Below are 13,176 nucleotides of genomic sequence, written 5' to 3'. Positions count from 1 at the left end.
TGTTTAAAACACATATATTAATATTTATTGAGCTTTTGTACTTGTAGTACTTAGTCTGATCTAATTGTTATCACTAAATTATTTCTCTAAGTTTCTTATAATTTGTGTCATAGTTTCTGCTGATCGAGAACCACTGATAACCGCAAATCCAAACAACATCCCAAGACAGCACAAAAGACTGTGTAACTGTAAAGGTGAAAGCAGTATTATCAAGAGGATACAGTGAACAGTTCTAGTTAATGTGTCATCCGTTTTCATGTATTATATTTGCGCAGGACATTATCTTAACCCATTCTGCTCTTTTGTCCTTTGTCCTGTATTTGGCTCACCCAGGAAATGGAAGTGAGGCGATGAGTACACGTTGCCATTGTCAGCAACCTGCCAGACGCAGCAAGCACAGAAAGCGTGAGTGAGAAAATGAATCTTTAAAAGTGTAAATTAAAGATTTTAAAAGATTTTTTACTTAATCTGTATTTGTATTTGTTTTTATCCTGTTGCTTTACCTGTCTGGATCTATGCAAACTACAAGCTAAAAGATGCCAGAAGAACAAAAAGTGCAAGCATGGAAAACAGAGGAAGTTCGTCCCCAGTGTTCCCATATGAACACCAAGATGCACTCCTTATACAGTATATGTGTGATGTTTATTAAATGATCATTGTCATGCATATTTCTTTGTATACAAGTTGTTGTTGTTGTTTTTTTAAAACAGCAAAGTGTTTATGACAATATTTTACTACCAAAAGTTTATACGAACAACTTTTTTGAATCAGCAAAAAGACACTATAAAACTCAATAAAATCCCCACAAAACTGATGTACGGAACTGTGTTGTTTTTGTTATTAAGGAATAAACACCATAAATCATTTCATATTATGAAAGCATACACAAAAGAATACCAGAAAAGAAAAAGCTGCAGGTGTTTGAAATAGAGAACTGCAATTTAAGCCAAAACAATATGGAGGTTGTTTCTCAGAATACACTTGTATTGTTTCCCTTGTCAAACTATCCAAGTGCATTGAAGGACTTTACATCCTCAAGGGCAGAAACAACCACCATAATTCTAATGATAACAATAATTTAATATCAAAACGGAACAAATAGGCTATGCAATAGTAAAAATATTTAAAATATTTGCCTTTTCACTGCCACTCGGTTTGAATGTCATGATTCTGCATTGTACATACATGAAAATAAATTTAACAAAAGGAAATATCACTTCCACATTCTTCTCTACAATAACATGGCATCAGACTGTAGAGGGAGCAAGAGGACTTTCAGTCTAACTCAAGTTCTCCAGTGCGGAGGTTTCAATTGAAAAGTACAGTGACGGACAAAGCAAACAGACCCATCAACATCAGACCAGCTTGGGATGGGATGTGGAGGGCGGAGGCGTGATCTAAGATGGAGATAGAAATAATCATAAATAGACAGAAAAAATACATACAGTAATGTGATATCTGTACTTGTGTAGCACCTGATTCGGAAATTATCTTATTTAAAATATTGGATCATATTGGATCATCAACTTTTTGTCCATGTTGTAAAGACCATTACCTTTATTATTGAGAAGCTGTAATGATTATGCCAAAAAATAAAGTAGAGAAGAGAAGTAAGGCTCACTCACCGAGAGCAAAGGCTGTAGTCGCATACATTGTGATATTGGTCACGGGGTTCCTCGCCATACATGTGTATTTCCCCTCTTTCTCTTTTGTCGCAAGGAAAGTTAAAACAGAGCCAGCCATTACAGGTGATGACTGATAGTTATGGAACCAGTTAAAGTCACAGTCTGGCTGAGATTCAGCAGAGCATGTCATCGTCACGGGGACACCAACTTTAGCTGAATCTGAACCACTGATATTCACACTCAGAGGGCCATCTGCAAACATACAGATAGAGTCAGAATTATGTTCAATAAAATGATGAGTACTGTGTTGCCTTGGCACAAAATGCTCAATTTTAGTCTTAAAAGCCCAAATCCATATTTGTTATGAGCAGTATATGGAAACAACGAACAACGAATCATACAACCAAATGACAATACAAAATGTCAAATGAATTATTTGTTTTTTTCCATCTATATTGGTGCTTGACTATGATTTGAGTATTAAAAGGTTTTTCATGCAACATTTCAAATCGCAGTAAATCAGTTAAAATCAATTGAATGTTTCTTACAACACTCACAGTTCACTCGGAGAATGTATTTAGGGCTTGGATGTAGACCAGCTTTATTAGAGGCGAAACACTGATATGTCCCGTCATCGTCTGTAGTCACTGGAATGAAGTTCAGAGTGATATTTCCAGCGTGGTAGAACATGCCATCGTCCTTCATCCAGTACATCTCCTCATAGGGCCCAGTGATTTCACAAGTTAGAGTTAAGTTCTCATTGTTTATTGGAATGGTGCTGTTGCTGATCATCACTGACTCTATTGCCTCTGTGGACACAAAACACAGTAGAAGTCAGCACTGAAACAGTTTACACTCACATGACATGCACTGAAAGAGTCAAGTTTCCTCACCAATAATTGTGAGCATCTTAGAGCTTGTGCTGTTCATCCCTGTCAAATAATTGTAGGCCATACAGGCGTATTCTCCACTCATATTAACAGACAAAGGGTCAGTTGTGAACACTGAAGTATTGGCCACCTCGGAGCCATTGAACCACCAGCTGAACTGACTGGGAGGCATCGACATAGCAGAACAGCTGAAGACTGCAGTCCGTCCTGTCTCCGCAAAAGCTGGCCCGTCAATGACCGGTGTTAATGGTCCAACTGTAACAGCAAAGGAGACAGCAGGCTCTCATGGTACTGTATTTGTTTAAACAACTTAAAGCGACAATATAAATCATTTAAATGTTACTCACAGTTCACAATGAGCTCATGAGGAGGGCTGCTCATCTTCCAAACAGTATTAATAGCCGTACACTCGTAGCTGCCAGTATTATTGCGTTGTAGTGGGTTGAAGGTGACTGTCCTGTTATCCATGTAGAAAGCAGTTGTATTGTCTTCTTGCAGTGGCTCACTGTTTTTCATCCAGTAAACATGCTCAGCAGGTCCAGTCACATTGCATGTTAGGTTATAAAACTGACCTTCTATGGCAGGAATCATTGGTGCTACTATTTGTGCATCCACTATCGGATCTGGAAAGAAAAGAAAAAGAGCATTTAGTCTCTAGTCCCTGTTTGTTTTTTACAGAAACATAAAAATTAGCCATCCAAGTCTCACCAACAGCGAGCATTGTGTACGCAGTGCTGTTTTTGCCGGTGATGTTGTTGAAGGCCACACAGGTGTACATCCCACTCATGCTCATTGTAAGAGGAGGTGTAACATACTCAGACGTATTTGCCACAAGAGAATCATTGAAGAACCATTTGTAGACACTGAGAGGGTTTGATGATGCGGAGCAGCTGAGTGTGACGTTGTCGCCTGCCTTTGCCATTTTTGGACCTGTGATCATTGGCATCTTGGGTCCATCTAAACACATGGATATTACCATAAATCACCTTCATTGAAAACATGTTCACATGAATGCCAGTAACACAGAGCTGTGCATAAATGGGGACATCCACCTTTGCATAACCTGACACTAACAATCTGGATATACAGAATTGTTTTTAACTGCAGCATTAAAGTGTTAAAGTGAAACAACTCTTTCATTTTAGTTGATTTGTTTCTTCCTTTTTTTTTGACAGATTGGAAAACACCATTCCCCTCAAAAGTGAATAAGAGGAATAATAAACCGCATGCAAAGCACTCACAAAAAACATCCAGCATGAAGATGTTACTGGCCACATGGCTGAGTGGGTTGGACGCTACACACTGATAGGGCCCATTATCAGAGAACATGACAGGATCAAAGGTGAGGACAGTGTTGTCCATTGAGAGGTTTCTTGTATCGTTGGCATACAGGCTGGACCAATTATACATCCAGCTAATTAACTCGACCCCTCCACCTGTCTCACAGGTAAGAGTGAAAGTGTGGTTCAGGATTGGCTGAGCTCCAACAATTTTTATGGATGCCGTGGTCACTGGATCTGTGGACAGATAGGCAATAAAAGAACGGTGACAATTATGATATGAAAATTGTACTCTCCTCTCTGCCTGAAAAGTGAGAAGCAACAGGCAGGATTTGTTTAGCTCAGCTTGTCCTAGCATTAAGACTGAAAAAAGAAGAAAGAGGTAACCTGGCTCTGTCCAAAGGAAAGAAAATCTGCTTACTAGCACCTCTACAGCTCACTGATCCCTTATATATTATGTTTAATCGATGCAAGTATGACGTAAAACTCACAAATTGAGGTACTGCTAGGTGGATGTAACTCTCAAATGAAAGTATCTCCTAAACTTATTCTTACACAGCAAGTTACCTAAAACAGTGAGCATCGTGTAGGCAGAGCTGTTTTTTCCGGTTACATTGTTGACAGCCATGCAGATGTATTTCCCACTCATATTTAAGGTTAGAGGTCCAAGCGCTAACTGTGAGGTGGTAGCCAACAGGGTGTCATTGAAGTACCAGCTGATGTGGCTGGGAGGATGAGAGTCGCTTGAGCAGTTCAGGATCTGCTGTGTTCCTGTCAGAGCCATGGACGGCCCCGTGATCACCGGTGTCATTGGGCCATCTTATAAAGACAAACAATTAATTTAAAAGGTTACATTTTTCAATCTCTCTGCTATTTGTGTAACTGCAGTATTTGATGGGTACAATATATAAATATGCAGAGAAAATACTTACAATTTACTTGAACTGTGTAAGGGCGGCTTGTCATATTGCTTACATAGTTAAAAGCCTGACACTGATAATCTCCATTATCTGAATGTTGGACTGGGTTAAGATTCAAGGTCTTGTTGTCCATGGAAAACGTTGTTGTATTGTCAGTGGAAATAAGTTGACCATTCTTCCACCACTTAATGTAGACAACAGTTCCAGTTACTTCACAACGCAGCGTGAACGGATAATGGACTTCTGCTGGTCCACCTGTATGATTCACCACAACTGCTGCGATAGGCCCTATAGAAAGAGAAGAGAATTTAAAAGTCATTTAAATACATTTCACAGGTAAAACACGCATGAAAATGCGAAGGAATGTTTTGACACTTTGGGAGATACATTTATTTGCTTTTGTGAGAATTAGATGAGAAGATTGATACCACTCTCATAGCTGGTTCAACGTGAAGGTCCTCTGAAGCACATTATGCCTCATTTTATGAAGCTAAAAACAAAAATGAGTCTCTGCTGGTTCAGTTGAGAAATAGCCTGGCACCTAACTCATGCAAAACCACCTCTTTCTTTTTACACTTTGGTATTTGCATGGATTAAGTCAGTGTTTTCAAACTTTTTACACTGCAGAACACATCAAAAAAATATAAGGCTCTCCAAGTATCAGCATTATGACAGTATGCCTTATTCAGACATCGGTACACACAGGAGGCAGGTTTATTCCTAATAATAAGATTAGTTTTTGTTGACTGACTGACTGCTAATTTGGTGAAAACTGGATAATAGTTCACTGATTCCACCACCGACCACTAGAGGGAGCTCAAGTGCCACCAGTGGTCAATTAGTGAGTTTTAGAAATGAAGGCTAGCTCTTTCCCCCTGTTTTTAGTCTTTATGCTAAGCTAAGCTAAACAGGTGCTGGTTCATGTTGAACAGACAGATATGAGAGTGGTATTGATGTGAGTCTCGTCAAGAAAACAAAGCATACTGTCCAGAATTGCTGAGGAAAACAAAATCAAATAAGAAAAACAGTTATCATTTAAATACTAAACTTGCACAAATTCAACCTTACCCAAAATCCTGATCATTGCACTTGTGCTGGTGAACCTGGATGTGACTGTGTTGCGGAATAAGCATTTATAATTCCCTGAGTTGCTCTCTGTAACCATCTCCAGTTTAAGCTGTTGGGTAAACTCATTTAGGTAAACCCCATTAACCATCCACTGGATCATCGCTGGAGGGCTGGACTCCGCTGAGCATGACAGTGTGATGTTTGATCCCGTACTGTAGATGTGCTTCATAGGCATGATCACCATTGATGTGTTACTCGGACCAACTGATGAAACAATGTGGGAAATTGTTTAAGGGGTTGATTTGTGATTTTTTAAATACATAAATACAGTAAGCCTATAAGTTGTCATGTGAGGACTCACAGCTTATGTTCAGATGTACAGGTAGACTGGTTTCATGGCTGATCCCGTTGGACACATTGCACCTGAACGGCCCCTCATCATAGCGGGTTACTCCAATCAAGGTGAGGGTGGCGCCTTCATCGCTGAGCTGTACTCCCACACCGTCTGTGACTACAGAGCTGTCATTCAGCCAAACATAAGTCAGGGACGACCCATTGGACACAGAGCACATGAGAACTGCTGTGTCATTGTACTCCACAAGGCTGGTTGCATTTGCCCTCAGAGTCACATTTGAAACAGGATCTGCAAAGAAGGACGCCATTTTGTCAAAGTTTTGAGCATTGTCTTTGTGATGTTGTGATGTCAACATGCTGACTGGAGAATAAGATTATAAGGAACGCTGACATAAGCGTTTAGTTCAAAGTCACTGTGTCTACAGCCTCAGACGGCCATTAGATAAACTCTTAGTCTTGTTTTAGTCAGTTCTTTACTTGTTGCCCAGGTGACTAAGAGACTATATTTGTACAAATATGTGACAGTAGCTAGTGAGACTCCCACACTGCTTTGTTCTTTTGTCTTGCACTGGAAGATGTATAATAATATCTGTTTTTTAATACATTACAGAAAAGGCTATGTGTTTAGACTGAGTTATGATATATTTGTAAAATATGAGGAAATATATGAGGGAGTGAGTAAAGATGAAAAAATGATAAAGTTGTCCTTACCTTGGACTGACAATCTTAACCGAGCAGTGAAAGAATTCAAAGCCTGTAAAGTGTATAATCCAGAGTCTTCCACCTGCACTGATCTTATAGTCAGCGATGAAGTGGTTGAATTGAATGTAACCCTGTTTCTCCAAGCGTCAGTTATGATATTAACTGTTGGTGTTATCATCACAATGATATCGTTAAACATCCATGCTCCTAAAGTGACGCTGGTCTGGCTGAAAAGTGTGACGTTGCTGCCCACTGGTAAAGGGTTCTCAGAGGCATATATACTCTGGCTATATGCCGGAGCTAGAAGCAGAAAACAAAGGAATTAAATATTTAGTTACCCTTAAATGTTCTAAAATATTGCTGAAATGTTGCTAAAAGTACTTAAACACCAAAATTAAAACTTAATTTTTCGCACTAGGATCTATAAACTGCCTGAGGCTCTTGTTGTCTAAACATAATTCAGCTTACCTAAGGTCATCATGGCCAGAATAAGGACAAACATCACTGGAGGCTCCATTTCACTCTTCAGCTTCTTTTTGGTTGGAAACCTCAGCTAAATAGACTTGACTGGTCGTCAAATCTGCCAATATTATATGCTCACAGCCACCTTCTGAACGGCAAATATTTGCTCTGCATCTGTCCCGCTTTCTGTTCTCATTATGTAAATGCTTACCACTTGCCTCCCATCACCATGTTACCCCACAGTCCCGGCCACACCTTGTTTTGCCCTTGTCCTACAGTCGTTTTACTGGTAAATGCCAAGGAGTGTTCATTTACTGTAAACCCCTGCCAGAAGGGCATGGAGATACTTTTATAAGTGCACTGTATGACTTTAAGTGTAACAAGTGAAAAGATCCATCTGATGGAGTCATTTGTTGTCAACAAATGCTGTTCCCATGACACAGATATAAATATAAATGAGAAAATTGGGAAATGACTGCTATTATTCAATATTTAACTTGAAGATAAACTAAGCACATTTTGGAATTAAACTCTTTTTAAATATTTAGCCTTTGTCACATAAATGTCTTGTCATTGAGTACTTTTGCTTTTATGATTATTTGATAGTGAACTACATCCGAATAACAACTGATAGTTGTCCCTTCTGTCTGTCCCTTCGCTAGATGTCTCTCTCTCTCTGAGTCTATAATACAAGACCCTGAGAATAAATATTCTATTTGTTTATGAACAAAAGTTTTTTTTTTTTTTTTTACAAAAGAGCATTAAAACCTTTAAATATTTGACAGCTGTCAAGAAATAGTCAAAAGGTTTTTTTCTGTTCATTATCATGAAAGATTTTGATGATTCTTTTTCAACACTTCTACCATCATACTTAAATAATAACAGCAATTCAAGTTGAAATAATACATTACATTACATTTACATTACATTAAGTCATTTAGCAGACGCTTTTATCCAAAGCGACTTACAGAGAAAGGGAACAATCAAGGTACAGTGCGATAAGAAAGCGTTAATGCAACAATAAGTGCTATGACAATTCTTAAAGGGGGTAGCTATCTCTCCTAGCACTACCTACAACTGGACATGAGAAACGCTTTCTTATCGCACTGTACCTTGATTGTTCCCTTCTCTGTAAGTCGCTTTGGATAAATAAGTATACTGTAAGAATAATAAGTGTTATACAGTACACAAATGGCCAACAAAGGCCAAATACAATGCCTGTGTAGTGGAATATTAATTAATGATAAAATGTTTTTTGGCAGGGTACAGTTTGTTTTGTGTGTTTGAGGTATGTAGATGCGGTTGTGTGTTTTTATTGGTTATTTTAAGTTTTCCTTCTCAGCCAGCATTCATTGTTTGATTAAACATATTACAACATACAAAAGTATTAAATATCAGCAATGTATCAGATTTGCTTTCAATATATGTATATATATATATATTAAAAAAAGAAAACAAAAAAACATTTCAAGACACATAGACACTATTGGACATCACTGTATTTAATTTATTTCACTGCAGAATCTTTCATGAGCAGAATGAGCCACCAACGTCTGAAAGAGAAACAGTTAATCAAGTTATTAGTCATATTAGTTATATTACTGTATGCATGCCTTTACAATATATAATTTTTATTAGTGTGTAAAAAATACATTAAAAGTATACCTCTTCATAGTGTACATTCCTTTTCCTTCAAAACCTAATTGGCAAAACAAATTAATTGTAAATTGGGTTGAATCAAAACCATTTTTTAACTGAAAATAACTAGTTACAGCTTTATCATTTCTATTTCTGGCTGTTTTCAGTCTTTGGTGATGGTAAACTTGGACTTGTAGTTGGACAAAACAAGCTTCATTTGAATCTTTTATTTTATGTTTCAGAAAATTAGGATGAAAATCGGTTACAATCTTCAGACCAAACTATTTGTCATAGTAATCAGTAATGACAATAACCATTAGTTGCAGCCAGTCATGTCCCAATATGGAGCAGATTTGACCTTGTATCTGCTCCCTGATGCACATATCTAAATATGTAACTCATTGTAGACAGTAATGGTGAGGAAATTAATGTCAGTGAATAACAAAAAATATGATTTACTTACAAGTTCTACAATTTACCTGGCGATCAGAAGAGTCCAAACAATAACAGCAGAGGCAGGAGCCACACACTGACTTCCTGTTGTTCAGATCCCGATGACAAGTCTGCAGAGACAAAGCACAGTAAAGATGAAGTTGGGAACAGATGAAGAAATATGAGTTGACGTCACTACACTAACAAACTCACCTCCTATCACGATGTTTGTGGTGATACTGCTGTTCATGTTGGTGTGATTGTTAAAGGCCAGACAGGAGTATGGACCACTTTGCTCCTTGCTCACACTGATCAGCTCCAACAATGGACCTGTAGTGTTCACAAGCGCTCCTCTGACAACCCACTGAAGCACAGCTGGAGGATTGGACTGTGCTGAACAGAGCATAGTCAGATTGGATCCAGGTGAAAAGGAGGTCGTGTTCTGTCCATTCACTGTTAGGGCCATGTTATCTGGACCATCTGAGGAAATGAGAGGCAATTTAGAGCTCAGCTAGTGGAACTGGATGATTATACCTGGGACAATTATAGCAAATAATGGGTGTCACACTCACAGGTGATAGTAAAGTTGACTGGATCACTGGTGCCATTACTGACAAGGTTGAACGCGTGACATGTGAATGGCCCTTGGTCATAGCGAGTCACATTGAGTATAGTGAGAGTGGAGTTTCCATCACTGAGCTGAACTCTGTCACTGGCTGTAACCACAGCACTGTCGTTCATCCACAGGAAAGAGAGAGAGGATCCAGAGGAGACAGCACACGTGAGGACTGCTGAACCGTTGAACTCCATCAGGTTTGTTTGTGGACTCACCCTTATCGTCACATTTGAAACGGTCTCTGTGAAAGACAATTGGATGAGACAATGATCAAGATATCTCTCTAATTGTCAACATACTGTACAATGTGAGGCTTTGTGGTAGGCAAACAATGGACAAAGATCATCTATGCAAAAAAAAATATATGTAAATACCAGAGTTATGTTCCATAACACTCCATCCACTTTATAAGGTACACCTGTACAATCTAATGCACTCCAATACAACAGCAATGCCATAAAATCTATATTTCTGAGGCTTGTAATGCTTAGTTTATGGTGACATGTGTGTGCTCATGTACCAGGATACATTATATTGAGAGGTGTTTCTCATTTTTTGTTTTTTTCCATTTACGCCTCTCAATATAATGTAGTTCAGTACAACATGACCACTAATTATGACCTCATTGCTAAAATATATAATTTAATTGACATTGTCAAACAACTAAACATTATAGGCATCATTGGAGTAGATTTTTAACTTTTTTTTACCTTAACTAATAATACAATTACTGAATTTGAAGACATGACATGTTACTAGAAAGATTTATGATTTATTTATATCCTAATGACTAACATTATTGACCACAGACTTGATGGCTAGTCAAAAGAAGGCAGTCACTTAAGGTCATTAATAAAATAAAATCATTTTTCAAGACTTGTGTTGTAAAAGTGGATAATACATTTACTTTTTTCTGGATATCCATATATCAGTGTATCTGAAAGAATTAAATCATGGATTAACCATTAATAATGGGATTTGTTATGATGGAAAGCCACTTTAAAAGATATTGAAATCAATTTTCATGTCACCCCATGTGAGATACAATGCAAAACATGGTATGTGTATATACAAGATACTGATAAACTGATAAAAACACACCCACATTGTTACAGCAAGGAGCGAGCTACACCATCTGCTGCTGGTTGTCAGTCCAAATATCTGATCACGAGGCATAAAACATGAATTCCTTTAGGGACTTTCTGAACTCTGTTTAGGGATGCTCTTTTTTTTGTATTGCAACAGGAACCTATTCCCGGAAAAAAAAAACAGTACTGTATACACTCATCAGCACATTTTCTCCACGTCTTCCCCCATATGTGGGTTGCTCTTGTTTATTGACTGACTGAAACAGGTAAAAAAAGCATTCAGTTTCTCTTCCCCCGCTTCTTGGAATGCCCTCTAATCTGAATTAAAAATATCAGAACTTGTTTCATTGGAAGCATTCTGTTCTACTTTCAGAAACCGTCAATGGAAATCTTTTGAACAGTGCCTATGTTCTTCATTTGTTACTGTATCTATAACTTCTGCACTTTATTTGCCTATTTACTCGCACTTTAGTATTTTAATATTTAAATGTTTTGTGTTTAATTTTTTGCTGCTTGTTTGTTGTTGTAATTTGTCTGTCTTGATTGTTAGGACGTGTGCTGCTGCCTTTCTGTGGCCAGGTCACCCTTATGAAAGAGGTCTTGATCTCAATGGGTTTTTTTTATCTGGTTAAATAAAGATTAAATAAATAGATAAAAATTGCAATAAGATGCACAATGTTCACCGTTTGTTTCATGTCTCCATATGTTTGTTTGAATTAAATTACATTTAATAAAGTTCTTGTTTTTGGCTGTTTTCAGCCCACTTGGTTTTATTTGCTCTTAAGATTTATACTCTATATAATCCTCTTTTCTATACTATAATACTCTTTATACTTATACTTGTTTTGTTGTCTCTGCGATTATTTTATTACATTTTCTGTGTGTCTCTAAAGTGATTTCCTTGCTCACAGTACAGAAGTATCATTTATATTATGTTAGCAAGACAACCTTTAAAACAATATTTATTTATTTATTTATTTTTTTGGGGAATACATTTTTTTGGATTGAAAGGGGAACGATGCACCCACATGATTTATCTCATACAGTATATTTACCCAACAATGGCCACAGGTTATTCAAAGACCTAATCCATTTGAAAGTCAGTAATAAGGTTAAATATGATGCTTGAAATTAAAAATAAATGTGGGTTAAAGTCTGACAGAAAGCATTCACATGCCAAAATGTCCTTGAACGAGATAATACTGCTAATAATAAAAATTATAACAAACTGGAACTTATCAAGAGAGCTCAATGTCGTGACTATTTGATTTCTATTGGAAACACTTCTCAAAGTGGTGTCGTGACTATTTGATTTCTATTGGAAACACTTCTCAAAGTGGATAGTTAGCTGGTTTCTGATGTAATATTTAGAAAGGCTATGGAGTTTCTAATGGATAGACAATTCAAATCAGTCACTCCTAACAATACACATCAGCCATTAGTTTAGTCTTACCCAGAACAGTGATGGAAACATTAGCCTTAAGCTGGGGGTCAGTGCTCTGCACTACGTAGACTCCTGAGTCAGCCACAGTGACGGAGCTCAGAGTGAGAGCTCCAGTGACGACGTTGACTGATGCCCTGCCGTTGTGACTGGGGAAAACTGCCTGCTGGTCCCCCACCCAGCTGAGGATGACAGAATCTCCTACTGCCCAGTTTCCACTTTTCATAACCACTGAAGGAGACAGAGACAGATTCACAGTGTCCCCAACTTTAGCTGGGTTGATGGAGGGATGGACCTCCACAGCACCAGAGGCCAGAATACCTGAGGAAGACACCAGTCTTTGTTATTTATTGTAATATAAATGACAGACGATATCATATAATATATTGTATAATTAAGTTATATTCACAAATGTACAGCTGTAGCAGAGCCTACCTTGTATTAAAGCCAGCAGTATAATGGAAAAGGTTCCTTCACCTTTCTTCTCCATTGTGTATTGATGGTCTGAGGAAGTCCTCGCTCTTTCTCCTCATATATTTGTCTACTCCCTACCCATAAATACCTACAGAAGAAACATCAGTTCTTATCTGCAGGTGTTTCTGGTTATTTTATGTTCACTCTTGTCAAACTTACAAAAGGCGCATTACATTTTTCGTTTGC

The 13,176-nt window shown here is 37.9% G+C and overlaps 1 protein-coding gene across 1 annotated transcript; it reads right to left on the bottom strand.

Annotated features, from left to right (window-relative positions):
- Positions 1 to 961: 961 nt before the first annotated feature.
- On the bottom strand, positions 962 to 13,176 carry ceacam1 (CEA cell adhesion molecule 1). Its single transcript, XM_027287221.1, has 18 exons — positions 12,952 to 13,176; positions 12,529 to 12,837; positions 9,944 to 10,228; positions 9,585 to 9,851; positions 9,474 to 9,502; positions 7,308 to 7,392; positions 6,849 to 7,139; positions 6,145 to 6,426; positions 5,784 to 6,047; positions 4,728 to 5,003; positions 4,363 to 4,614; positions 3,757 to 4,032; positions 3,224 to 3,472; positions 2,863 to 3,138; positions 2,519 to 2,770; positions 2,183 to 2,434; positions 1,626 to 1,877; positions 962 to 1,397 (listed from the first exon to the last, which is right to left on the bottom strand). The coding sequence occupies exons 1-18, from the start codon at positions 13,004 to 13,006 to the stop codon at positions 1,309 to 1,311; spliced, it is 4,041 nt and encodes a 1,346-aa protein (XP_027143022.1). The 5' UTR covers positions 13,007 to 13,176; the 3' UTR covers positions 962 to 1,308.

Source organism: Larimichthys crocea, chromosome XIII (genome assembly GCF_000972845.2).
Source record: "Larimichthys crocea isolate SSNF chromosome XIII, L_crocea_2.0, whole genome shotgun sequence".
In the NCBI taxonomy this organism is placed as follows: Eukaryota; Metazoa; Chordata; class Actinopteri; family Sciaenidae; genus Larimichthys; species Larimichthys crocea.
This window is presented reverse-complemented; position numbering and strand designations above follow the sequence as displayed.

What these genes read in the sequence shown, in the direction of transcription:
- ceacam1 (XM_027287221.1), bottom strand. Translation starts at nt 13,006, where the DNA reads ATGGAGAAGAAAGGTGAAGGAACCTTTTCCATTATACTGCTGGCTTTA. An exon ending in TGTTTCCATCACTGTTCTGG is followed by an intron (nt 10,229 to 12,528) that starts GTAAGACTAAAC and finishes TGTCTTTCACAG; the next exon opens with AGACCGTTTCAAATGTGACG. An exon ending in TGCAATGATCAGGATTTTGG is followed by an intron (nt 5,004 to 5,783) that starts GTAAGGTTGAAT and finishes CTCTTTCTATAG; the next exon opens with GGCCTATCGCAGCAGTTGTG.